General features: G+C 42.5%; 1 protein-coding gene across 5 annotated transcripts in view; it reads right to left on the reverse strand.

Moving 5' to 3' along the window:
* Positions 1–1,697: 1,697 nt before the first annotated feature.
* The window catches only part of ADARB1 (adenosine deaminase RNA specific B1), a 253,319-nt gene continuing 227,390 nt past the window's right edge, over positions 1,698–27,626 (reverse strand). For 4 of the 5 annotated variants that reach the window (XM_074968188.1, XM_074968187.1, XM_074968190.1 and 1 more), the window contains 3 exons: positions 25,130–25,311; positions 7,317–7,495; positions 1,699–5,956 (listed from right to left, as the gene is read on the reverse strand). In XM_074968188.1, coding sequence (XP_074824289.1) covers positions 5,780–5,956; positions 7,317–7,495; positions 25,130–25,311 — 538 coding nt within the window. In that variant the 3' untranslated portion in view covers positions 1,699–5,779. Of the gene's footprint in view, positions 5,957–7,316; positions 7,496–25,129; positions 25,312–27,626 lie in introns of all 5 variants that reach the window. The other variant, XM_074968186.1, reaches the window with a different exon arrangement.

Raw genomic sequence — 27,626 nt, forward strand, 5'->3', positions numbered from 1 at the left:
TTTCAGTCAGAAACTGATTAGGCAACCAATCTAGTGTTTGAAATTGAGCCACCTTCCTCTGCCAGTCTCTGTGCTTGTCATAAAAGACTTCTGCCCAGCACGAACAGTGACAATCTGGGCTACTGCAATGTCAATTTTATGCAAAAGATTCAAAAGAAAACTTATTTTAAAAATTAACATCCTTAAAAGTATATGGCAGAATTGTATAATAAAATTGTGCAAAATAAGCCCACAGGACCATCTGAATATAAATGCTGCCGGGCACATAACTATGAGAGCAGCTCTGGTTCCTTTCTTGCTTGTTTATCAGAAGGTGGAAGCCTGCTGAGAGATGTGCTATAATGTAAAGATGAGTGACACTGCGTGATGGGCCAGATGATATATAAGAAGGTTCAATTCCTAATTCGGACAAATGAATTCCAAAATCAAGTTCCAGAGTTCTAGTCTCTGTGTTGCGGCTTCTGAGCTCTCACCAGCACAGAACACAGGCGTTACCAGGTTGGGCCAGACCCAAGGTCCATCCAGTCCAGTATCCTGTCTCTGACAATGGGGAATACCAGGAAGGTGTAAAAACCCTGAGTAGCACAGGTGGGGTAATCTGACCCCCAAGCCCTTTAGGGAGCATCCTAATTTGTAATTGGTTTAAGCTTTAAAGTATGAGATTTAATATCCCTTTCAAAATTGCTTAATTAATTATGATAATTCTGGATATTCAACAAGGACAAGTGCAGAATCCTGCACTTAGGACGGAAGAATCCCATGCCCTGCTACAGGCTGGGAACTGACTGGCTAAGCGGCAGTTCTGCAGAAAAGAACCTGGGGATTACAGTGGATGAGAAGCTGGACATGAGTCAACAGTGTGCCCTTGTTGCCAAGAAGGCTAATGGCATATTGGGCTGCATTAGTATATATATATATATAGTTGCCAGCAGATCAAGGAAAGTGATTATTCCCCTCTATTCGGCATTGGTGAGGCCATATCTGGAGTATTGCGTCCAGTTTTGGACCCCCACTACAGAAAGGATGTGGACAAATTGGAGAGAGTCCAGCGGAGGGCAACAAAAATGATTAGGGGGCTGGGGCACATGACATATGAGGATAGGCTGAGGGAACTGGGGTTATTTAGTCTGCAGAAGAGAGGAGTGAGGGGGGATTTGATAGCAGCCTTTAACTACCTGAAGGGGGGTTCCAAAGAGGATGGATCTAGACTGTTCTCAGTGGTAGCAGATGACAGAACAAGGAGTAATGGTCTCAAGTTGCAGTGGAGGAAGTCTAGGTTGGATATTAGGAAAAACTATTTCACTAGGAGGGTGGTGAAGCACGGGAATGGGTTACCTAGGGAGGTGGTAGAATCTCCATCCTTAGAGGTTTTTAAGGCCCGGCTTGACAAAGCCCTGGCTGGGATGATTTAGTTGGGGTTGGTCCTGCTTTGAGAGGGGGGTTGGACTAGATGACCTCCTGAGGGCTCTTCTAACCCTGATATTCGATGATATTCTTAATATGCATATAAATAAATAAATAAATAAAAATCATACCACGCTCTTATGTAGCACTTTTCATCATGTCCAGTCTATATCTGATTGGGATTGTACCCAAGTATGACTGTAAATTGCACCAAAAAACTTTCAATTCAGCTGATATCATATGTTATAAGGCTGCCTGTCTTTAAAAAAACAAAACCAAAAACCACACAGTGATTTGGAGACAGGATAATATATTTTATACATTTTGTTTACACTTTATTTCTGTGGGCTCACTTTTATGTTTTAAATAACTTTAAACATTTTGATTCCCATCACATATCTGAATCACAGCTCACCTTCCCATTCAAAAAACTTCAGGATGATTTTCATAACAGACATTCTATTATGATAAAAATGCAAAGACTTGAAAGTATCCCCTTGGAGTGAAAAAGCTTGCTTTGGTGAAAGGCAAAAAGATAATTGTCAATGTATGGAGAAACTTCAGCGTATTATTTAAAAAGAAAGAAAGAAAGAAAGAAAGAAAGAAAGAAAAAGAAAGTTCCACTTCAGTTATGTGGCAACCTCAACTCAAAATGTCCCAAAACTCAAGTCGTTTTCCCCTGGTAAAAAATAAATTGTCTTTGGGAGAGATGGGAAAGAAAACAGTTTTCGTGATGTCACCTTTACTCTTTCATTACTAACACTGTTAGCTCGGATCAGCAGCCCACAACTAATAATTTTATTCCTTCACCAGCAGAAAGTATCATCATTTGTGTATACAAGGTATCCAGTTGAAAGATTGTTTATATTTTTAGGTGGATAAAATACTTAACTTCAGAGCTGCATATTGGTAAAACAAAACACCAATGATGCAGCTCTAAGGTGCCTGAAATTTCAGTCGTGAGTTGTTTTAGGTTTTAATGAGGACACAGGAGTGGTACCATATAAAGATCTGCTGCTACTCTGAGGGATGCCCCCCATTAATTATTTTCTACCCTACACTAGTGTGTTTTGTACTATCTAGCACGAGGAAGATACTAAAACTGTCACCTGTGCAGGGAGCCCATTGTTGTATGTGTGTAAGTTGCACACTATTTAACTATCATAATTTTTATCACTAACTACGCTAAAGGATTGGGAGCTTCGCGGGGGGATAGGAAAGAGCTAGCATATTAATGTGAAGACAGTATGATTCATCATCAACAAGTGACAGGAAATGTTCTATGGGTATTAAATCCTGAGCACGGAAATAACCAAATTCTTCAAGTTTCACCTCCAGGTCCAAGTTCTCTTCCACACCCCTACAGAATATTTTTTTTTAAAAATCCCTACATTTACAGTGTTCTATGTTACTAACCTATTATCTTTTATTATCGCTAGAATGTCATTTGGAAAAACATCTTAAATTATATTTCTTCAAGTATTTATTAACTTTAAAGTTACTCATTTAAATTTTGTGATGAACCTGAGATATACCCTTATATCAACTTAAAAAAACCCAAGAATTCCCAGGATTGCATAACAAATCCTTGCTAAGATTAGCCACCACCATGACATACTAAATCGCACAGTGAAGATATTCAAGAAGACCATCCAACCTTTCAGAATAAATGCTAAGCTAAATGCTTGATACAGAAAGGTCAACCCCAAATTTCAACAGCTGTTGGCAGCCATGTTGCCTTTATCCTCTGCAATCATTTAAAATTAAATGCATAAAAAGCCATCCATGCTTGATGATGGTGATCTGTAAAGAATACAGGAGTATTACAAAGAATACAAAGGCCAAGAATATAAAGGAGCACAGAATGACAAAAGAGGGACATGGCAGAATTTAGCTGAATATAACAATCTCAAATACATCTTTTAGAGGAACACTTCTTCCCCCAACTTCTGATTTTCAATATTACTGAACAAAAATGAATAAGCAGGTATGCGGAAAGCCATTGGCTTCCAGATGACAGATATGGGTTGCACATGATCCTGGAAAACATTTTTGAGAACCCTAGAACTATAAAGAATGAGAATCAATATCATATCAATCAAATGCTGCCCTTTTATCAAAAAGAATTCTGCATGGAACTCTCACTTATAGTTTCCATATATTCATAGTAAATTTTAATGTCTTAAAATGTATGCCTACAATAATACTTAAATATATTACTCACATTCAGGACTTCATCAATACAAAAATAATCTCACCTAATAACTGCCTGAACTTCAAAATAAAATTTGAAGAGAGCTCAACTTCTGAATGAGAAATTTAAAAAGATTGGTAAAAATAGATTAAGATTGCAAAGTGAAATCATCAGTAGACAGAGTCCCTTAAAACAGAGATTTCATTTAATAAGTAAGACTAATTCCAAGAATATCCACATGGTTAGACCAGCTAGAAAATTCATAAATTGCTCTAATTTACAGTTCTTGCTCCACATTTTGGCTTCAATCCTGCAAATTTATGCACACGTTTAATTTTGAGCAAATGAGCAGTTCCGTGGGTCTACTTATGCTTAACTTTAAGCAATTGCAAAAGAGTTTGCAGGTTCAGGGCCAAAGACATTTGCAAAGACAGATACAATGTAAATCTTGTGTTTTGAAAGAGCATGTACATTACTTGCCTTCACACATCCTGAATGTTTTTCCCCTACAAGAGTTTATTTTACACATTAATGTATTGCTACTAAGACTCTAATTAGGAGGTTTAATACAATACTCAGGCAACTTTTAGTCTTGATAATTTTTTTCACTTTGATTCATAATTGAGCAATAATGATTGCAGGACAGGGCATTTCCAGCACATTCATAACTGGCTGGAAAGAGTTTTTGCATCACTTTCCACAACACCCAGGGAGCTGCTACTCCCCAGGAAATGCCCTGTGCTGAGGTAGTTACTGCTATTATCAACTAATTATTTTAAAAATAGGACTTAAAAATACTTTGAGGTGTTTTTCGGAATTTGTACACACAATATCTTTGATACACACGTCACATCATGTACTTAGACATATTGGACATAACTAGAGAATTATACCTGGTATGCTGAGAAAAAGAGGATTTTTTCAATCCATTGTCAGCCTTCCATTTCGCTTACAAATTGTTCTAAAAGTGCTGTCTATGCACCCATTGACTTAACAGACCTGGCAGTATTTTCCCTGCTATTTTTCATTTTCACATCTAGCATATGTGAAAATTTTAACAAAAAAGAGCTTTTATAAATAAAATACCATTCTAAATATATACTAGAGCAAACAAAACTTAGAAATAAGACTTTTATAGATCATCATGTATGTCAAGCTACAGGAAATAAAATCTTCAGGGGACACAACAGTCCAGTTGTTAAGTCTCTGAAGACCACAAGGAAGAAGTTTAACAATACTTTCATCTTCAGTAGGCCTCTCATTTCTTTGAGAAAAACTGTAATTAATATTCTACGAATGGGTTATTTTGGCAAAGCAGAATTATTTCCCCAAAACGAACAACAGTTTTTCTGAAGTTGCCACATTACTGTTAATGTTATGGTGGTGTTCGCATGAGTTCCTGGGATATACAAACTGCCTACTTCTAAACAGGTTTTGTACACTACAGACTACATTTCTTAACTTACAAATACTTATTTTTTGTTTCCAGTTTACAGTGGTAAAAAATGATGACTTTACAATGCATGTAAATGGGAGGTAAAGGTATTTTAAAAAACAGAATAAAAAGCTGTATGTTAAAAACCAGGTCACAGACTAATAAATACGTACATCAAAGACATGACGTTTTCAGCAGCTGGTTTTAAAGAGCAAGGAAGAAGGGAAAAGCTAGCTGTCCAAAATCCATTCTGGCTTTGTCACCTATATGCTCTGCAATTAAAACCCTGCAATTAAAAGAAAAACCAAGCTAACAGAAGAGCAGAAATTCGCTTTGTAGCTTTTTTTGATTAAATTAAGCTACAGACTAAAAAAATGCAGTGTAAAACCTAATGCAATCTACTACATGTTTTCATGCACTTGCTTATATTGCATTAAAAAAAGGAATTTTTTCTAACCCAGAAAAATATGAGTCATCTGGTACTGTTAAAGAAAGCCTTACTGCAGTTTTTTCTACAGTAACAGGAGTTTCTAGAGAAGTAAACCAAAACGATTTTTATAACAAAATATAGAATTATTGTAGCAACTTATCATTGACTTTCAATATTTGAGCAAAACATAACAACAATTTGCCAGTTAGTTTCAAAGTGTTAAAAAGATGCTTTGACAGCTGATGCCAGAAAACGATGCCGGACGCCAGGATTTCCAGAATGACCCCCTGTTCCAAAGTGATGTGCAGTCCATGAATTAGACAGTGAGAGAAAACTGATCCTGCTCTATTGGTTTCTCCACCCAGGCTCCAAGCCCTGCCTTCAGGAACGCTTTAAACAAACATTCTTTGGCCGTTTGATACTTAGTGGCCACCTGCTTAGTGTCATGGTACAGGTTCGGTTTGAGGATCTTTGCGCGCAGGCTAGAGGAAAGCTGCACAAATAGAAAAAGAAAGAAAACAAACCATTACACAAAGCCATTCCAGGAACCAGAATCAAGAAAAACGAGAGAATGAGTGCAGCAATTTGAAAGAATGACAAACACTGTATAGACAGAACGTTACTGTTGATTTGTATCCAACTACATATCACTTCACAGCTCATAGCAAAACTATTGGTCCAGTGGGAACCCTGAGGATCTACTCATTTCCATAAGCAACTTGAAGGTCAAACTGAAACCATCGTCATTTTGCTTGATAGCAACTGGCTGCAGTTCTCTTTGAAACCCACCCCTTCTACTCTTCATGGGACAGTTCCCACCCACCTTTGTGCAGAGGCTCCCCTGACAGCAGGGCTGGGGGAGGGAAGCAGTATTCCAGGGCCCTAAGCAGGAGATACACATACCCTGTGCAGCACGGGTGGAAGGCCTATGTGTAACCTAGTGAAAGTGAATGACAAGCTTATGCCACAATCTCAGCACCCAGCTGTCTATATTTCAGTGCCTTGCCGCACTACAATAAGAAATGACAGACTCCAAAGGACTGTTGTAGGAATACTGATTCTGCGGAAATGACTGGCTCAAGGTGCTGTTTGCTTCTATCAATACAGACGCTTTGAAGAGAGGACTGGGAGAACCCTAAGGATCATGGTCTACTGCTTGTATCTTTCCATTTTTATAGAGTTTATCAACGATCTTGAGGCAAAGAAATCCAAACTTTCAAAAAACAATTCTTTGACAATTCTTTCACCTCCTGGGGAAGACCAGGGGAGAAAACCTGGTTCCACTGAAGTCACTACCTTTGACTTCAATGGGGCTAGGATTTTACCCCACATGTACTCAAACAGGAATGCCTCTTCACACTAAACTACAGACCCCGCAGACGACAGACCCCACCTCTTATGTCATAGGATGGTCTCAGGATATGATCTGGCAAATCTTAGCTCTACTGGTTTTTAACTTTAGTGTTCTGTGTGCTGGGCTCCGGAAGAGCTACTAAAAGAGACTATCTTGTCCAGTACATTAAAATTATAAGCAAAGCTCAAAGGAGTCAACATTTTTACTTTACTTAGTTCTAGAGGCAGGTAATTAGATCCTCACATGCATTTACACTAGAAATGACCATATTAAAGAAAATGTGGAGCAAGACTTCTCTCTTCCCCATTTTTACCCATGGTTCAGTAACACACCAATTACTAACTTTGAAAATGTTTTAGAGAAGGTTTTTTATATCCACTTGCAATAGCTACACTACAAGAAGCCAGCACATTACAACCTTTTATTAGAAAGGTGGTTATGAGACTGAGCAAAATTGAAACCCAGCAGTAAAAAACCGCTCCTATCTTTGGACATGTACCTTTGCATGAATACGCATCCAGCGACTGTACAAAGCGTGCTTACAAAGGCGAGATGCACGACCCATCTCATCCTTGCCAGTTGTGGCATTAATAACTTCAAGACCAGTGTCTCCTACTGTCCAGTTTACACTGAAATTAGGTGCTTTTCCTGGCTGGCGGGCTTCTGCATTGCTAATACCTGAAAGGGAAGAGGTACATAATAATGAAAATGTGAAAATTCCTGCTTAGTTGTTTATAGATGAAGGAGTGATTGGGTAGTGCTATACAGATCATATTGTTAGGCATTCTTATAGCTGTGGTTCTAAAATACCACCATGATTTTCAACAGCTACCTGAGGATTTAGCCATGCACATTCCATTGCTATTTATGGGAAATGTGCAGCTAAGATGTCATCTCCTGCTACCATGCTCAGTTGTGCATGTCTGCTTTCTCAGAAATCTGAAAATCCATGCATGCTTGTCCTGGTGATGGTAGGGAAGTAAAGAGATTGTAGAAAGATCTGTAACAAGATCACATCAGACAGTAATACTGGAGCATCACAATGGTGCTAGGAATATAGTGCTGTTGCAGCTATCAAAGATTCATAGATTCCAAGGCCAGAAGAAGCCACTATGATCATCTAGTCTGACCTGCGGTACAGCACAGGCCAGAGAACTTCCCCAAAGTAATTCCTAGAGCAGATCTCATACTAAAACATCCAATCTTGATTTAAACATTGTCAGTGATGGAGAATCCACCACAACCCTGGGAAATTGTCCCAATGGTTAAGTACTCTCGCTATTAAAAATTTACACCTTATTTCCAGTCTGAATTTGTCTAGCTTTAACTTCCAGCCATTGTATCATGTTAGACCTTTCTCTGCTAGGCTGAAGAGCCCATTATTAAATATTTGTTCTCCATGTAGGTATTTATAGACTGTAATCAAGTCACCCCTTAACCTTGTCTGTGTTGAGCTAAATAGCTTGAGTTCTGAGTCCGTAAGGAGAGGTTACTCACCTTGTGCAGTAACTCGAGTTATTCAAGATGTGTGTCCCTGTGACTGCTCCACTTCAGCTATGCCTGCACCCTGTGTCTTTGATCATAGCAATGCCTCTTCAGCCCATACATGCATCCTACACATTCCTGTGCCCCGCACTGACGTTATATGGGGCTGTGTGGGCGAACTCCCCTCAGTTCCTTCTCCGCTTCAAAGTCCCAAAAGAGAGACACCGAAGCAGAGGAGGAGGAGGGTGGGTAGCAGATCACCCACAGGGGCACACATCTCAAAGAACTCCAGCTACTGCACAAGGTGAGTATCCTCTCCTCCTTCTCTGAGTATCAGCCCTGTGGGTGCTCTGCTTCAGGTGTCTCCTAAGCAGCACCCCGCTAAGGACGCAGGTGGTTCGGAACAGAGTCCAATACAGAGGAGAGAACTGCACTACCCAGAGCAGTGTCATATCTTGCAGCAAGCACCAAGGCATAATGGCTAGAAAAAGTACGAACAGAGGACCAAGTTGCCACTCTATGAATGTCTGCAGTTGGTACATCCTTAAGTCAGGCTAGAGATGCAGATAGTGTTCTTGTTGAACGTGCAATCACTCTCAAAGGGGTTGAAAATGAGTTCAGTTGAATAGCTCTTGATACATCCAGAGATCTACTTTGATAATCTCTGTTTTGAAATAACAGAATGCTTGTTTTGGTCCACAAAAGATACAAATAGTCTTGGAGATCTTCTAAAAGGTTTGGTCCGATCTAAGTAAAAAGCTAATGCCCGCCTGACATCTAGGGTATGGAACATGGGTTCTTGACTAGTTTGATGTGGCTTTAGGGGAAAAACAGGAGATGAATGATTAATTCATTCTGAGGACACCCAAGGTAAAAATCTTGGATGGGCCCATAGTACAACCTTCTCTCTGATGAATACCATAAATGGGGTGTGTGTGTGTGTGTGCCCGTTCTTTTGTTAGGATGGGGTGAAGAGTTTGATCGGCATCATGAATCAGTAGGCAAGGAGTGAACGGAAGCTGCCATGGAGGGTGAGAGGTGAGTCTGATTAGACAGAGAGACCAAACTTTTCATCGCCATGTTGGTGCAATCAGTATGACTTTGGCCTGATCTTGTTGAGAACTTCTAGTAGTAACGGTGTCAGTGGATATACATAAAGAAACCCATTTGTCCAGGAGATGAGAAAAGTGTCTCCTTGGGATTGGGGTTCAAGACCCCTTCTGCAGCAATACCTGATGCATTTTGTGTTGGTTGCTGTGGCAAACAGATCAACCTCTTGGAACCTCCAAGCTAAGAATATCTTGTGGAGGACTCGGGAGTTCAGTTCCCATTCATGATTTAGAAGAAATGTTTGCTGAGGTCGTCTGCCACGGTGTTCTGAATACCTGGGAGATATGAAACTGAGTTGACTATCTGGTTGGATATGCACCAATTCTAGGAGTTTTATCACTTTGGTTCAGACATATGGGGAATGTGCTCCTCCCTTATGGTTGACATAACAGATGAATGCCACATTGTCTGTCCTTATCTTTATTGACTTGGATCTGATTATATGTAGAAAGTATAGGCAAACATTTTTTACTGCTATCGTTGAGTGACTGTAGAATGCACTGGGGGACAGCTATCTGCCTAAGCTGTGCTTTCTTGGTTTGTAAACTGTTCAAATCCACTCCTGGAGGCCTCTTAGATGTAAGCCGGGGTGTTGCACTACGAAAATACAAGCTGTGTCCTAGCAGTTGAAGACAATAGAATACTGTTACTTGAGGACTGCCCTGAATTCTTGAGATGAGATTCATTAGTGCAAGAAATCTTCTGGAAGGGAGGTATGCTCTGCCTGTCAATTCATCCAGGGAAGCGCCTATGAAATCTAGACACTGTAGACTTTGAGGTTGATTTGAAGGCCCAGGCTGTGAAACAGAGAACATGTCATCTTTGGTGTCAACACTTCCTGATATGACCTGCCCCTGATCATGCAGAATTGCTGAGAATACTCTTGGGGCAGAAGATAGGCCAAAAGGGAGCACCCTGTAGTGGTAGTGCTCGTTGTTGATTAGAAAATGAAGAAACCTCATGTGAAGGGTGAACAGTGACATGAAAATGTGCATACTCCAGGATGAGAATCATGAACCACTCTCCTAACTCTAATGAGGGAATTATTGCTAAAATGATCACCATCCTGAACTTCTGCTGTTTTACCTATCTGTTTAGATACCTGAGGTCCAAAATTTGTCTCCACTCTCCATTCTTTTTGGGTATCAGGAAGTACTTTGAATAGACTCCCTTTCCCCTATGCTGTACAGGAACAGGTTTTATTGCTCCTAAATGTACAAGAAAGGCAATCTCTTGCACCAGCAACTGATCATGAGAAGGGTCCTTAAATAGGTCTGTGGAGGGGGAATGGGTGGAGGGATAGATTTGAAATGGATAGCGTAACTGGATGTGGTGGCTTCCAAAACCCATTGTCCGATGTTATACTATCCCATGAAGCTTGAAAATGGGAGAGGGGGCATCCGAAGAGGATGTTACAGCTGTAAAACCTTGTTGATTGGGTGGTTGAGACTAGGGCTGTCGATTAATTGCAGTTAACTCATGCGATTAACTAAAAAAATTAATTGAAGTTTTAATCAATAGGATACCAATTGAAATTTATTAAATATTTTCTCACCTCATACCAGTACTGTAGTGCAGTCTCTTTAACATGAAAGTGCAACTTACAAATGTAGATTTTTTTTGTTACACAATTGCAGTCAAAACAAAACAATGTAAAACTTTAGAGCCTACAAGCCCTCTCAGTACTACTTCTTGTTCAGCCAATCACTAAGACGAACAAGTTTGCATACCTTTACAGGAAATAATGTTGCCCGCTTCTTATTTACAAGGTCACCAGAAAGTGAGAACAGGCGTTCGCATGGCACTTTTGTAGCCAGCATTGCAAGGTATTTACATGCCAGATATGCTAAACATTCACGTGCCCCTTCATGCTTTGGTCATTCCAGAGGACATGCTTCCATGTTGATGACACTTGTTAAAAAAATAAGGCGTTAATTAAATTGGGGGGGAGGGATAGCTCAGTGGTTTGAGCATTGGCCTGCTAAACCCAGGGTTGTGAGTTCAATCCTTGAAGGGGCCATTTAGGGATCAGGGGCAATAATTGGGGATCGGTCCTGCTTTGAGCAGGGGGTTGGACTAGATGACCTCCTGAGGTCCCTTCCAACCCTGATATTCTATGATTCTATGAAATTTGTAACTGAACTCCTTGGGGGAGAATTGTATGTCTCCTACCCTGTTTTACCTGCATTCTGCCATATAGTTCATATTATAGCAGTCTCTGATGATGCCCCAGACCATGTTGTTCATTTTATGAACACTTTCACTGCAGATTTGACAAAATGCAAAGAAGGTACCAATGTGAGATTTCTAAAGATAGCTACAGCATTTGATCCAAGGTTTAAGAATCTGAAATGCCTTCCAAAATCTGAGAGGGATGAGGTGTAGAGCATGCTTTCAGAAGTCTTAAAAGAGTAACACTCCAATGCGGAAACTACAGAACCCGAACCACCAAAAAAGAAAATCAACCTTCTGCTGGTGGCATATGACTCAGATGATGAAAATGAACATGTGTCGGTCTGCACTGCTTTGGACTGTTATTGAGCAGAACCCGTCATCAGCATGGACGCATGTCCTCTGGAATGGTGGCTGAAGCATGAAGGGATTATGAATCTTTAGCGAATGTGGCACGTAAATATCTTGCAATGCCGGCTACACCAGAGCCATGCGAATGCCTGTTCTCATTTTCAGGTGGCATTATAAACAAGAAATGGACAGCATTATATCCTGCAAATGTAAACAAACTTGTTTGTCTGAGTTACTGGCTGAACAAGAAGTAGTACTGAGTGGGCTTGTAGGCTCTAAAGCAGGGGTGGGCAAACTATGGCTCGGGGACTGCATCTGGCCCTCCAGATGTTTTAATTGGCCCTCGAGCTCCTGCCGGGGAGCAGGGCTTGTCCCGCTCTGGCACTCCAGCCGAGGAGCGGGGTCAGGGGCTTGCCCCACTCCGCGTGGCTCCTGGAAGCAGCGGCATGTCCCCCCTCTGGCTCCTACACTTAGGGGCAGCCAGGGGGCTCTGCAGGCTGCACCCACCCCAAGCGCCACCCCCACAGCTCCCATTGGCCGGGAACCACGGCCAATGGGAGCTGCAGGGGCAGTGCCTGCAGATGGGGCAGTGTGCAGAGCTGCCTGGCTGCACCTCTGCATAGGAGCTGGAGGCGGGACAGGCTGCTGCTTCTGGAAGCTGCTTGAGGTAAGTGCTGCTCGGAGCCTGCACCCTTGACCCCACCCACGTCCCAACCACCTGCCCGAGCCCTGATCCCCCCTCCCACCCTCGAACCCCTTGGTCTCAGCCCAGAGCACCCTCCTGCACCCCCAACCCCTCACCCCCAGCCCCACCCCACAGCCTGCACCCTGAGTTGTAGCCCTCACCCCCACCTGCACCCCAACCCCCAATTACATTAGCATTCATGGCCCACCATACAATTTCCATACCCAGATGTGGCCCTCAGGCCAAAAAGTTTGCCCACCCCTACTCTAAAGTTTTACATTTTTTTTTCAGATGCAGGGGTTTTTTGTATATAATTCTACATTTGTAAGTTAAACTTTCCTGATAAAGAGGTTGTACTACAGTACTTGTATTAGGTGAATTGAAAAATACTATTCCTTTTATTTTCACAGTGCAAATATTTGTAATAAAAAAATATAAAGTGAGCACTGTGCACTTTGTATTCTGTGTTTTAACTGAAATCTATATATTTGAAAATGTAGAAAACATCCAAAAATATTTAAATAAATAATATTTTATTATTGTTTAACAGCACAATTGTGTTTATTTTTTTAAATCGTGCGATTAATCGTGATTAATTTTTTAAATTACTTGACAGCCCTAGCTGAGACTCAATCCACCAAAACTGTTGCTTGGAGAATGCACATGGCTGAGAAGTAGCTGCAGCTGAATGAGGTTTCTTTTTAGAGTATGTTGGCCTGTTGGACAGGGGCTCAGCTGGTCTATGACAAGTTGAATATGAGGCTGCTGTGCTCTCTGTGCCATCTGAGACCTACTACATCTCCTCTGATTTACAAGAATACAAATCCCTAAGGATCACAGTGTGTCCTTTAAAGTGTGGAGATATGTAACCATCGAGTCTGCACAAAGCTTACAACCATCGAAAGGGAGGTCTTCAATGGTGTGCTGAACCCCTCTTGGGAAGCCCAAGGGCTGTAACCAAGACACTCTTCTTATCACCACTGGAGTGGATATAGACTGTGCAGCAGTATCTGCAGCATCCAAGGAGGCCTGGAGGGATGTCTTTGCCAGGAACTGACCCTGTTGTATAATAACCTTAAATTGGTCACAATGTTCACAATGTTTTTTTGTAATTCAAATAGTCATATTTGGCCATAAGCACCTGATGATTTGTTATTCTGAACTGAAGTGCAGCTGAAGAGTAAGACTCCTGTGTACGGGGTGGACTTGGAGCTATACTGTCTGCCTTGTTCATAAATGGACTTCACTTCCAGGGAATTCAGAGCTGGGTGCAAAAATGGAAACTATGATTCTCTGGCAGGGACAGAATGCTTTTTGCAGGTAGGCAGTTCAGTAGATGGGGATTGCCAAACAGTTTTAGCAGGCTCCTTAAGAGCTTCATGGGCCAGAGTGGTAATCTTCATAGATGAGGAGGTATGTAAAGTATATAGCAGTGTATGGTGGGACTCCTGAACTTGCTCTAAAGGAATCTGTTGAATGTCAGCAATTTGCTTCATCATTTCCTGAAACTACTTGAAGACATCCACCCTAGAAGGTGATGGAGGCATCACAGCTTCATCAGGTGAGGAGGAAATACTAGTAAGAAGTGTCATCTCTTTATCCGCTCTTGCTTCTTGCTCCCCAAAGGTCACCTCCTCTTGCACAGGTGGTGATAGAGGATGTTGAGGAGAATGGGCCCTTCTCTGCTCCCTCAGGTGGCGTGAAGATTGTGTTGCAAACTGTTGATGACAGAACACCCAAAGATCCTAGCAAGGCCACTTGGGGGGCGGTGCGGGGGAATGTCATAGATGGAGGTATTCACGTTGATGCCATTTGAGGTCTATTCTCCTCTAATATAACAGCTTGGAGGGAGAGAGATGAATCCTAGAATAGACAGGGGATCCCTCAACCAATATGTGAGAGCCTGGGGTGTCCTCTTCCACACACTACAAGGCGGGGACCGGGAGGGGGGGAAAGATAGCTGTTCCACTTGCAAAGTAGATGAGGGTGAGTATGGTACTCTAGGAGCCAGAGGAGTGAGAGAATCTTGATGCTGATAAACCCCCAGCACTTGTTAACAGAGAAGATTCCAGCTCAGATGATACCAACAGGCCTTTAGGGTACCTAAATTCTCGCGGTACTGATGGTATCAAATATTGGGTCGAGGTGGACCTGTGGAGGATGTCTTCAGTTGCGAGGCAGCTGGTACCAGGTGGTTGGCAAGGGAGTGAGCCAGCTCCCATTCCACTGCTACCACGGGTAGCTGAGCAGTCTTTGGTACCTCTGACTTTCTGGTTATCAATACGGAGTGTTGTTCAGGGATGGACTCAGAACTCTTCTCAACCGTGTCTCTGCCACTCTGGGTATGGATACCCAAGCTACATTTATCTTTTTCCAATCATCCGGGACCTCCCCTGATTGCCGCGAGTTTTCAAAGATAATGGCCAATGGCTCTGCAATCACATCAGCCAACTCCCTCAGCACCCTCGGGTGAATTAGATCCGGCCCCATGGACTGGTGCATGTCCAGCTTTTCTAAATAGTCCTTAACCTGTTTTTCAAGCACTGAGGGCTGCTCACCTCCTTCCCATACTGTGTTGCCCAGTGCAGCAGTCTGGGAGCTGACCTTGTCTGTGAAGACCAAAGCAAAAAAAGCATTGAGTACTTCAGCTTTTTCCACATCATCTGTCACTAGGTTGCCTTCCCCATTCAAAAACGGTCCCACACTTTCCCAGACCTTCTTGTTGTTGCTAATATACCTGTAGAAACCCTTCTTGTTACCCTTCACATCCCTTGCTAGCTGCAACTCCAATTGTGCCTTGGCCTTCCTGATTACATCCTGCATGCTTGAGCAATATTGTCATACTCCTCCCTAGTCATCTGTCCAAGTTTCCACTTCTTGTAAGTTTCCTTTTTGTGTTTAAGCTCACCGAAGATTTCACTGTTAAGCCAATTTGGTCGCCTGTCATATTTGTTCTTCTTTCTGCACATCGGGATAGTTTGTTCCTGCACCCTCAATAAGACTTCTTTAAAATATGGCCAGCTTTCCTGCACTCCTTTCCCCCTCATATTAGCCTCCCAGAGGATCCTGCCCATCAGTTCCCTGAGGGAGTCAAAGTCTGCTTTTCTGAAGTCCAGGGTCCATATTCTGCTGCTCTCCTTTCTTCCTTTTGTGAGGATCCTGAACTCGACGATCTCATGGTCACTGCTGCCCAACTTGCCACCCACTTCTATTTCCTCTACCAATTCTTCCATTTGTGAGCAGCAGGTCAAGAGGAGCATGGCTCCTAGTTGGTTCCTCCAGCATTTGCACCAGGAAGTTGTCCCCAACACTCTCTAAAAACTTCCTGGATTGTCTGTGCACTGCTGTATCGCTCTCCCAGCAGATGTCAGCAACTTGTCGCAGATATTTTTAGTAAAAGTCATGGACAGGTCATAGGAAATAAAGGAAAATTCACGGAAGCCTGTGACCTGTCCCTGACTTTTACTAAAAATATCCATGACAAAATGGGGAGCCGCTAGGAAGCTGCGGGGGCTGGCTGGGAGCCCCAGGGGCCACCACCACGTGTGGAGGCTCAGAGCTTCAGGGTCCCCCCGCTCTCGGTGGCTCGGAGCTGGCTGACACAGGCAGCAGAATTACTCGGAGCAAACCCCAGGCATCTGCTCAAACCTCCTGTGGGTAAGAGGACTTTTCACTCCCTCCATTTCCCCATGTAAGACTGCAACTTGGGGGCACGCACTGAACATGACGACTTCTAAATAGCTACAGTAATGTGCTTCAGGAGCACAACAGATACTAGCAGTTAAATAACATATCTTCCATATACATATCAACAGAGAAGGCCTACTGTTTCTTATGCTGCGAAAAGTGTGTAAACAACCATGCATAAGAACTATTGACTACTGTTAATTTAGCTTGCAGACATTATAAAAGGTCCCCAAAACAAGGTCCCTGCTTCCACTGACTTTGATGAGACCAGGACTAGGCCCAGCAACTTTTATACAGATCACAAATTTGATTATAAACTTACCTTCTAGATGTATCCATTATCTCCTGTCTCATGTTGGATACAAATCAATGATTCTTTTTTAAAAAATATTAAAAATTGGATTTTTATGTAAATAGTGTTTTTATTTACATTAATGTGCTATTTTAAAGAAAATTAACCTATTTAAAATTAAATTTGAAATTATGACCACCTATGTTAAGGTCTAAACATATTATAATCTAGTGAAATCATTTATTTTAATGAAATAAAATAATATTCAAGCCTTACAGGTTTGCTGCCAAAGTTTTAAAGACAGTCAAACCACTGAAACCAGAGTTTGTTAAGTGCTAACCCAGCTTTTGACAGTACTAGCCTCTTCTGCAGTTACAGAGATCATCTGTAATCTCTGAAAGAGATAATATTGTCTGCATTTCAGTTACTCAACCAGTTCAGTTCAATACCTAGTTCATTCAAAGTTGAGAAAACAATTGGGGGTTGAAAAAGTACAAATGTTTATTTTCCTCTTCCAAACTATGAACAAAAATGAGGTGTGAGGGGATGAGCTCTACTGGTTCTAAAACCTTGAAGGACACAGTGACCGGACACAATCCGTTCAATTCACTAATTACAGATACTACTTCCTGTGTTTAATAAATCAGTTAGTTTTAAATGCAAAACATGTTTAATAAAAAAGTAAGTGTGAGTTAGTTTTATTTAACTAATAATCAGTTTTAAAATGGTGTTTTTGGATATTTTAACTGAATTCCAATTTCCATCCAAATGCAGCTTGACACAAGTCACTAGGAAAAAAGTAATCATCTAGTAAATAAGACGTGTCTGTCATTCACCATTTTCTAACATAATAAAAACTGTAACAAATAAGAATCTGAGTGAATGTACGTTAAGCTACATAGGTGCTTAAATATATATATATACATACACACACACACATTTATTTAAGTACCTATGTAGCTTAACATACATTCACTCAGATTCTTATTTGTTACATATACACATACACACACACATATATATAGACTGGTTAGCAAACAGTAGTACCAATTTATACCAATCAATGAGAATCAACCTTACTTTAGGAAAATAATGTAACAGTATAAATGCAATACAAGATTAAAATCTATGATTTAAATCAAGGTTTCCTGCTTGCTGATTTAAATCGTGACTGTAATCGGTGATTCAGGTCACTTTGCTTTAAATCAATCCATCCTGTTCTGTCAGCATTTTCAAAGCTCATTTCCACCATGCAATTCCCATTTCAAAACCCCCGTGAATCTTTCACAAACGTACACCTAAACTATAATTGGGCTTGTCTGGTAGAGTCTCTCAAATGGAAAAGTCTTCAGTTCTGGGTAAGGTGCTAAGGTTTGCAAGTTCTTCATGCAAAAAAACTTTAAAGCTGATGCTTTAAATGCACCAATTCCAGAGCTGTATGGCTTCCTGACAGAGTGGGGATGATCTGGTCTGTTAACATGATGCACAGCTGTGGTGTTGTCTGTCAGCACGTGTATTATGGAACCCAGAAGAGGAGGCAGAAATGCTTGGCATACCAGACAGATAGCTCTGAGCAACAGGACATTTATATGGAGGCAGGCTTCTTAAGACAACCACAGGCTCTGAATTTAAGACAATCTAGATGAGCTCTCCATCCGTGAGTAGAGTCACCAGTGTCTTGCTAGGTAGAAGTGCAAAGAACAGGTACTCCGTTGCACACTTGATGAGGGTCTTTCCACCACTTTAATGAGAAGAGGACTTCTTGCAGGACTGTGACCATCATGCCCATGCAGTGTCTGCTGAGTGGATACACTGATTTCAATCACCTTCACATGAAACATAGATGAAGCCTAGCAAATGGCACCACATAGGTGCATGAAGCCATGTGTCCTAAAAGTCTGAGGCATGTTTTCACTGATGTTCTTAGGTGAGCTTGAAGTTGGTTGGTAAGATCTACTATTGTTTGGAATCTCTCCTGTGAAAGATAAGATCTCGCTGTCCTGCAGTTTTGCAGTGCTCCTAGGAATGCTGTGCTCTGGGTCAGAGTCAGTATGGATTTTTCTCTGTTGATTCTGAGGTTCTGTGAGGTAGAGAGCTTTAAAATTAATTAAACTGAGTCAGTCACTTGTTGGGGTGATCTTCCTCGAATCAGCCAGTCGTCGAGGTAAGGACAGACCTGGATTCTTTGTTTCTTTGGTTGAGCTGCCATGATTGCCAAGCACTTGGTGAATATCCTGTGTCCTCTACAAAGACTTAAGGGCAGGAACTTGTACTGGTAGTGAGATGATCCCACAAGGAATCTGAGGTATTCCCTATGGGCTAGATGGATTGATATATGGATATATGCATCTTGCAGGCAGACATCTGTGAAACAATTCTGAGAATCTGATGAGGAGATTAGGGAAGCTAGAGTCACTATCCTGAATTTGAAATGGCAGATGAAGGTGTTGAGACGTTGAAGGTCCGGGATGGGCCTGGCTACGCAGGTGGTGTCGGAGAGAAGGCTTTGGATTCTTTGACCATGGGATGGTGTTCCATGAAGGAGAAGTGCTGGGCAGAGACGGGCTCCATCTTACGAAGAGAGGGAAGAGCATCTTTGCCAGCAGGCTGGCTAACCTAGTGAGGAGGGCTTTAAACTAGGTTCACCGGGGGAAGGAGACCAAAGCCCTGAGGTAAGTGGGAAAGCGGGATACCGGGAGGAAGCACAGGCAGGAATGTCTGTGAGGGGAGGGCTCCTGCTTCATACTGGGAATGAGGAGCGATCAACAGGTTATCTCAAGTGCTTATATACAAATGCACAAAGCCTTGGAAACAAGCAGGGAGAACTGGAGGTCCTGGTGATGTCAAGGAACTATGACGTGATTGGAATAACAGAGACTTGGTGGGATAACTCACATGACTGGAGTACAGTCATGGATGGTTATAAACTGTTCAGGAAGGACAGGCAGGGCAGAAAAGGTGGGGGAGTAGCACTGTATGTAAGGGAGCAGTATGACTGCTCAGAGCTCCGGTACGAAACTGTGGAAAAACCTGAGTGTCTCTGGATTAAGTTTAGAAGTGTGTGCAACAAGAGTGATGTAGTGGTGGGAGTCTGCTATAGACCACCGGACCAGGGGGATGAGGTGGATGAGGCTTTCTTCCGGCAACTCACGGAAGCTACTAGATCGCATGCCCTGATTCTCATGGGTGACTTTAATTTTCCTGATATCTGCTGGGAGAGCAATACAGCGGTGCATAGACAATCCAGGAAGTTTTTGGAAAGCGTAGGGGACAATTTCCTGGCGCAAGTGCTAGGGGAGCCAACTAGGGGGGGTGCTTTTCTTGACCTGCTGCTCACAAACCGGGTAGAATTAGTGGGGGAAGCAAAAGTGGATGGGAATCTGGGAGGCAGTGACCATGAGTTGGTTGAGTTCAGGATCCTGACGCAGGGAAGAAAGGTAAGCAGCAGGATACGGACCCTGGACTTCAGGAAAGCAGACTTCGACTCCCTCAGGGAACAGATGGCCAGGATCCCCTGGGGGACTAACATGAAGGGGAAGGGAGTCCAGGAGAGCTGGCTGTATTTCAAGGAATCCCTGTTGAGGTTACAGGGACAAACCATCCCGATGAGTCGAAAGAATAGTAAACATGGCAGGCGACCAGCTTGGCTTAAGGGTGAAATCCTAGCGGATCTTAAACATAAAAAAGAAGCTTACAAGAAGTGGAAGGTTGGACATATGACCAGGGAAGAGTATAAAAATATTGCTCGGGCATGTAGGAAAGATATCAGGAGGGCCAAATCGCACCTGGAGCTGCAGCTAGCAAGAGATGTCAAGAGTAACAAGAAGGGTTCCTTCAGATATGTTGGCAACAAGAAGAAAGCCAAGGAAAGTGTGGGCCCCTTACTGAATGAGGGAGGCAACCTAGTGACAGAGGATGTGGAAAAAGCGAATGTACTCAATGCTTTTTTTGCCTCTGTTTTCACTAACAAGGTCAGCTCCCAGACTGCTGCGCTGGGCATCACAAAATGGGGAAGAGATGGCCAGCCCTCTGTGGAGATAGAGGTGGTTAGAGACTATTTAGAAAAGCTGGACGTGCACAAGTCCATGGGGCCGGACAAGTTGCATCCGAGAGTGCTGAAGGAATTGGCGGCTGTGATTGCAGAGCCCTTGGCCATTATCTTTGAAAACTCGTGGCGAACGGGGGAAGTCCCGGATGACTGGAAAAAGGCTAATGTAGTGCCAATCTTTAAAAAAGGGAAGAAGGAGGATCCTGGGAACTACAGGCCAGTCAGCCTCACCTCAGTCCCTGGAAAAATCATGGAGCAGGTCCTCAAAGAATCAATCCTGAAGCACTTACATGAGAGGAAAGTGATCAGGAACAGTCAGCATGGATTCACCAAGGGAAGGTCATGCCTGACTAATCTAATCGCCTTTTATGATGAGATTACTGGTTCTGTGGATGAAGGGAAAGCAGTGGATGTATTGTTTCTTGACTTTAGCAAAGCTTTTGACACGGTCTCCCACAGTATTCTTGTCAGCAAGTTAAGGAAGTATGGGCTGGATGAATGCACTATAAGGTGGGTAGAAAGCTGGCTAGATTGTCGGGCTCAACGGGTAGTGATCAATGGCTCCATGTCTAGTTGGCAGCCGGTGTCAAGTGGAGTGCCCCAGGGGTCGGTCCTGGGGCCGGTTTTGTTCAATATCTTCATAAATGATCTGGAGGATGGTGTGGATTGCACTCTCAGCAAATTTGCGGATGATACTAAACTGGGAGGAGTGGTAGATACGCTGGAGGGGAGGGATAGGATACAGAAGGACCTAGACAAATTGGAGGATTGGGCCAAAAGAAATCTGATGAGGTTCAATAAGGATAAGTGCAGGGTCCTACACTTAGGATGGAAGAATCCAATGCACCGCTACAGACTAGGGACCGAATGGCTAGGCAGCAGTTCTGCGGAAAAGGACCTAGGGGTGACAGTGGACGAGAAGCTGGATATGAGTCAGCAGTGTGCCCTTGTTGCCAAGAAGGCCAATGGCATTTTGGGATGTATAAGTAGGGGCATAGCGAGCAGATCGAGGGACGTGATCGTTCCCCTCTATTCGACACTGGTGAGGCCTCATCTGGAGTACTGTGTCCAGTTTTGGGCCCCACACTACAAGAAGGATGTGGATAAATTGGAGAGAGTCCAGCGAAGGGCAACAAAAATGATTAGGGGTCTAGAGCACATGACTTATGAGGAGAGGCTGAGGGAGCTGGGATTGTTTAGTCTGCAGAAGAGAAGAACGAGGGGGGATTTGATAGCTGCTTTCAACTACCTGAAAGGGGGTTCCAAAGAGGATGGCTCTAGACTGTTCTCAATGGTAGCAGATGACAGAATGAGGAGTAATGGTCTCAAGTTGCAATGGGGGAGGTTTAGATTGGATATTAGGAAAAACTTTTTCACTAAGAGGGTGGTGAAACACTGGAATGCATTACCTAGGGAGGTGGTAGAATCTCCTTCCTTAGAGGTTTTTAAGGCCAGGCTTGACAAAGCCCTGGCTGGGATGATTTAACTGGGAATTGGTCCTGCTTCGAGCAGGGGGTTGGACTAGATGACCTTCTGGGGTCCCTTCCAACCCTGATATTCTATGATTCTATGGGCTGCCTTTCGTCTCTGGGATGAGAAATTAATGGAAATAAAATCCCTGCCCCTGAACTCAAAGGGCACGTCCCTCCTCCAGTTGTAGAAGGGAGTCTACTTCTTTTCTGAACAGTCTCTTGTGAGTAGAGTCTTTGGAAAAGGATGGAAAAGGGGGGAGCTGGTGGGAATAGACTGGAACCGAACAGAATTCCCCTTGCTTATGATCTCCAAGATCCACCAGTCCAAGGTAATCCCAACCCAAGCTTTTAAAAATAAGAGAGTTGCCAAAGAGGGAGTTGAATGGAAAAGTTTCTCAGGTGGCCCTATCAGGTGTTCAACATTGGTCTCAAACAGGCTGCCTGTTGGAAGCCCCAAACTGTGGGGCAGCAGAAGAGTAGGCAGTGGGTAATTTATGATGGAATCTGTCTCTTCCTTGGTGGCTCTGAGATTCGCTAGGCTAAGCAGGCTTTTGCCCACCAGAGAATCTGTGCTGATTTACTATTTAGATCTGAGCTTCTTGTGCCTGCTTGTTGATTTATATATACAATGGTCATGTTGTCTGAACCACAATGTGCTTCTTTCTCAGATGATACTGGAAGACCAGAAGAGCCACCCTGACTGCTCTCAGTTTTTGGATGCTGACTCTGTGACTGCCCATGTTCCCCTGTGCTACAGTTCTGCGGGCGTCTCCTACATCCTGAAAGGCTGGGGTCTGCAGTCAGGATTTTAGGGGTCTTAGTGGTGGACAGAATATGCACTGCATGGGCCTCTTGTTCCTACCAACTGAAGAAAAGGCACTTGAGACAGTACATTCAGATTTAACCTTTCTGCTCACTAAATTTTCACAGCAGGCTCCTATGGATAAAGAAAGATCTTTATTTTTGACAACAATGCTGATTTCTAATGGTACAGTAGACAGTGCAACTCAGTTTGATTCCAGCGTTCTCCAGCTATCCCTGCTGGCATTAAGTGAGAGTTAATACAAACTGTGTTTACCAGAAAGGTAGGTCAGAGCGTGAGTGAGGAGAGAAAACACTGTCACTAAAGAGATCATTCCGCCTCTGAAACAAACCACTATATTCTAGCTATTCAAAACACAACTGAAACCTCCACCCAACTGAGCAGGGGGAGGCAGGATTGGGGGGCCTAGGTTTGCACAGCCCTATTTATCTGCACCTCCAGAGAGGAGGTTATTGGGAGAGGTGTGGACTAGCCAGTGGATCTGTGACTAAACCGATATAGCATCTGAATCCAACTGTGCTGGGCTCTGAACACTACTGCTGCCCCAAACAAAAGAAAATCCATGAATCTGTTTAATCTAACTCATTTTCTTTTTGTGGTTTCACATCCAGTCTGAAAGGTATTTCTCTGAAAATGCTGTTCCGATAGCCTAGAAGATTTCAGACTTCTAGCTATGATTAATAATGATGAAGTTGTGATAGGAGTCTTAAAACAGATAGAACTATTTTATGTCAGATACATGAAGATTGCCCTTAAAATCTTACAGCTGGAATATACAGAGCTGAAAATGCACTAAATAGTCTACAGACAATATGAATACACGCATTCCATCTCAAAAAAATTACAATCTAAATCTAAACCAGCAACTACAATTGTCAGTTACTATGTCAAAACGATTGACTGTTTAGGATTAGTGTGCTGTAACCACTAGTTATTAGTACATATTAATGTTTTTTGGCAAGTCCATCATTTGACATTCTACTGTATCCTAAGCTATATGACCCTTATTAACAAACTTTCACTGTAGCTAAATGGATAGTGGTTAATTTGATGTACCTGTTCCCATCCCCTATGGCTGTAAGCAAAATTCAGGTAATTTGTTAAACGTGCTTTAAAAATTATGCTTTTTCTGAAAAATAAACAAACACAGGCTAGAAACCAAGTGCTATAAAGCAAAGCAATATGAATAGCACTGGGGAAACACCCATTTTCTGAGGGAAACATTTGACTTTTAAACTTGTCATGGCATTATTGTAACGAATAGAGACCTTAATTTTTAAAAGGCTTAAAAAAATACCTTAACCGTTTCCTTTTAAATAGAGGTGAATGTAGAATTCAAATCCTGCCATTCCGCTTAATCCTACTCAACAAAATTCTACACAAAAAACAATATTCGTGGGTTTAAACAATATCTGGAACAAACAACTGCAACATTAGCTAATTACGGGAGCTGGAGATTATGAAACAGATCTGAGGAACAGAAACATGACAATCTATGTAAAGATAATCCTAAGGATGTGCTGTTGGGCTCCAAATGCAGCGTCTGTGCACCAAGCTATGAGGTGGAAGTGATATTATTATGGTAGTTGGGCCATGCAGGCAAGTGGAGTGCCATGCTAACTGAAACGTATACTTCAGCCAGCAGAGCTTGGTGACAGGAAGAAAATGCAACCAATGGCAGCTGGGAAGTTTTCTCTGTCCATTTTGAGTTGAGTATTGATCTAGGAATTGAGAAACAAATGTTTGTGTGTCTTGGCACACTGCTAACATGATGGAGATGGCTCAACAAATAACTCCGATGGCAAGAGCAGAAACACTGAAACCTCACACTATTCTGTGGGTGGGAAAGGAAGAGAGATTTCACCAAACCCAGGCTTTCATCTTTTCTAATGTATTGCTGGGGGACCTGCATTCTCAAAATAGCAGATAAATACAGCCACAGGAAATGGCTCATATAGAACAGTTCACAGAAACTCCTGTTAGGGTCTTGTAACACACAAAGGGGGTCCTGTAATAGGAATTCTAGCTGTTTATAGCTTAATTTCAGGTTTGGGTCATAACTTCCTTGCTGTAGTCACAAAGCAACTTGCTCACAGTACATAATTTGCAAAGGTTTGAGAATTGCAAAATTATGTTACTGTTGGAACAGATTCAGTTACCGTACAGCCTTCTCCATTAGATACTTGCCACTAAGTAAAGGTCTGTTGAGCGTATACAGAGGTGGTAGATCTTCTATCTCTGCTATCCGCTGGTATACTGCTCTGGATAGATGGTCCCCATGATATAAACTCCCCAAGATGATGCTAGAGAAGTAAATTGGCTCCACAAAGAGGCTAAGTAAGGATCCTTGAATACCCAACACGTTCCACCTAAGGGGAAGGAAAAAAAAACACTTTCTTTTTAACAGAACAAGTAATCTCGACTAGAAACAAAAGGAGACAATCTCAATGGACTCGACTTTCAGTCTCCCCTCTTGCCCAAAGCCTGACTTTGTTGTAGCTGTGTACCCAGCCAGAGTCCCACAGCACAGCGTTACACCATGCCTGTGGAGCACATCCTGGAGTCCTGAACATCAGCAGGTGCTGCAAATCTGCGATATGGCAGCCAAGACCCAATTTCAGAGGCAGAGTCCATGACTCTGGTTCCCCACTGCCATAGCTGGTGGGGCCTCTCCAAACGTCCTAGTGTAGGGAGAGGGATGAGATCTATCCAGCTGAGTGAACGTCAGTCACACAGGACAGGATGAGAGCTCTTAGCTTGAAGTGAGCACTGATGTCTTCAAAACAGATCCGTCAGTGGGAAAGTCCCCTTTCCCAGGGTCGGGATGCAGGACACTTCCCAAAGATTCTCCTCCTCCCCATAGGAGACAATTCTGTCCCCTTCACCCACAAGTCGCCCTTCCTCTATTGCTGCTTTGAATGGATAACTGCAACTCCACAACCGCTGTGGTGTCTATGGGCTCTGCAAAGGGATTCTCTAATCTAGGAGTTCATATGCACACAGTCTTTGCCCCTTTCAGCAGCTTCACAGATTTTGACTGTGGAAGCCTTGTGTGCATTGGTCTGACCATCCTCAGGGTAGGTCAGGTTGGTATGGAACCAATATGTGCAGGAGTAAACTACCTTTTACACCCATGTTCAAATACATCAGGATTTAGATGACTGCCAAGCATTTAAAAGACTTTAAAAAACCTCAATCCCCATTCTGGGGTATTTGGATCAGTCTCTGTCTTGCAGTGCACCTGCAGAATACTTCTGCAAAATTAATATATCAAATTTAACCCTAACGGCCCCCGAGTGGATGAAGAAGGAGGGGAGGTACAATTTGGTGCCCTTGCATAGGAACTAGCTACAGTTGTAGTTCTTGGGCTCATCTAAGCATGGGGCTTGTGGTGTTAGCCGCCCTTCGTAAGGAGCCAGGAACAGTTGGGGCAGCAGAGGGAAGCACACACTTGAGGCACAGTACTTCTTTGAGCTCCAGCTGGGATGGCACAGCTCCACCACATTCTCAGCCCAGGCCAAAGATTACAGGACACAATTGTTAAAAAGGCTCAACGAAATCCTAAACTTATAACCCTGTGTAAGAACCCTGTAACGTTACTAAAAAAGCTCAAGCTTACTATAGTAAGGATGAACATGAAAACTCCATATACCAGTTTACTCACCTGTCATTAAAAATGTTTGTCCCAAGTTACTGGGAGAGCAAGTAGCATTTTGCAGTAATGCAAAACGTGTAAGGGAAAGATTAAGGCATATTTTATATCATATTTACATTATATTTGCCAGCCAAATATTGGAAAATAAAAATAAAGGAGTTGTGAGAAAATTATTTCAAATCTATTTCATTAGTTTTAAAGCTAAACAAGGTTTACAACAGAATAACACTTTACATACACATTATATATAAAAGACTACATTAATGATCATCTTTATATGTGAGAAGTTAGTCACAATTTTAGAATTAGATCCACTGAGAACATTTCCAGACTTTACCAGAATTAGAATTTTGCTGGCACAAGCAGATATTTAGATGACCAGATACCTCACAACGGTTCTCCTTACCAATATTCCAATTGCCAAGGTGTTGCCTCAGTATTTGCAGCATTCCTTATACCAAGGATGAGGAAGCATATGGACTACTGCAAATACAGAGGTAGCACTATTTAATACAAAACTGGAATGAATTCAAGGGCAAACGATGTCAGTTTCGGTCTTACAATTGCACCTGTAATCTATGTGCACTCAAATTAAGGACAGCTTCCACAAACCCAGCCTATTACATTTAAATTTCAAAAACCCTACCAGGAAGACCAGAATGCATAGTGTGACCCTAACCCAAACCTTCCTGTGCACACCTCTGTGACCCTGACCAAAACCTTCCCCCTGCCACCTTTCTCCCTGCCTTTGTTAAGTATCTATAGTTTTTCAACTACACAATTCGGTGACCCTACTCAGTGCAGAAGATGAAAACTAACATCTGTGCTGGTTTAAAAATTATATTGATTAAAGCAAAACTAAATCTCTTAAATGTGTTTGTGCCTAGAAAACTAGATTCAAATTTGATTTCGCTCACAACGAAAAATGATCATACTAACCCCAACAGAATCACTTGTGGATATTTTTCAATACCACAAAATGATTGAGCAATTTTCTATGATTCAGGCATGCCTGGCTGTTTTTGTATT

Source organism: Natator depressus, chromosome 11 (assembly GCF_965152275.1).
Source record: "Natator depressus isolate rNatDep1 chromosome 11, rNatDep2.hap1, whole genome shotgun sequence".
Lineage (NCBI taxonomy): Eukaryota > Metazoa > Chordata > Testudines > Cheloniidae > Natator > Natator depressus.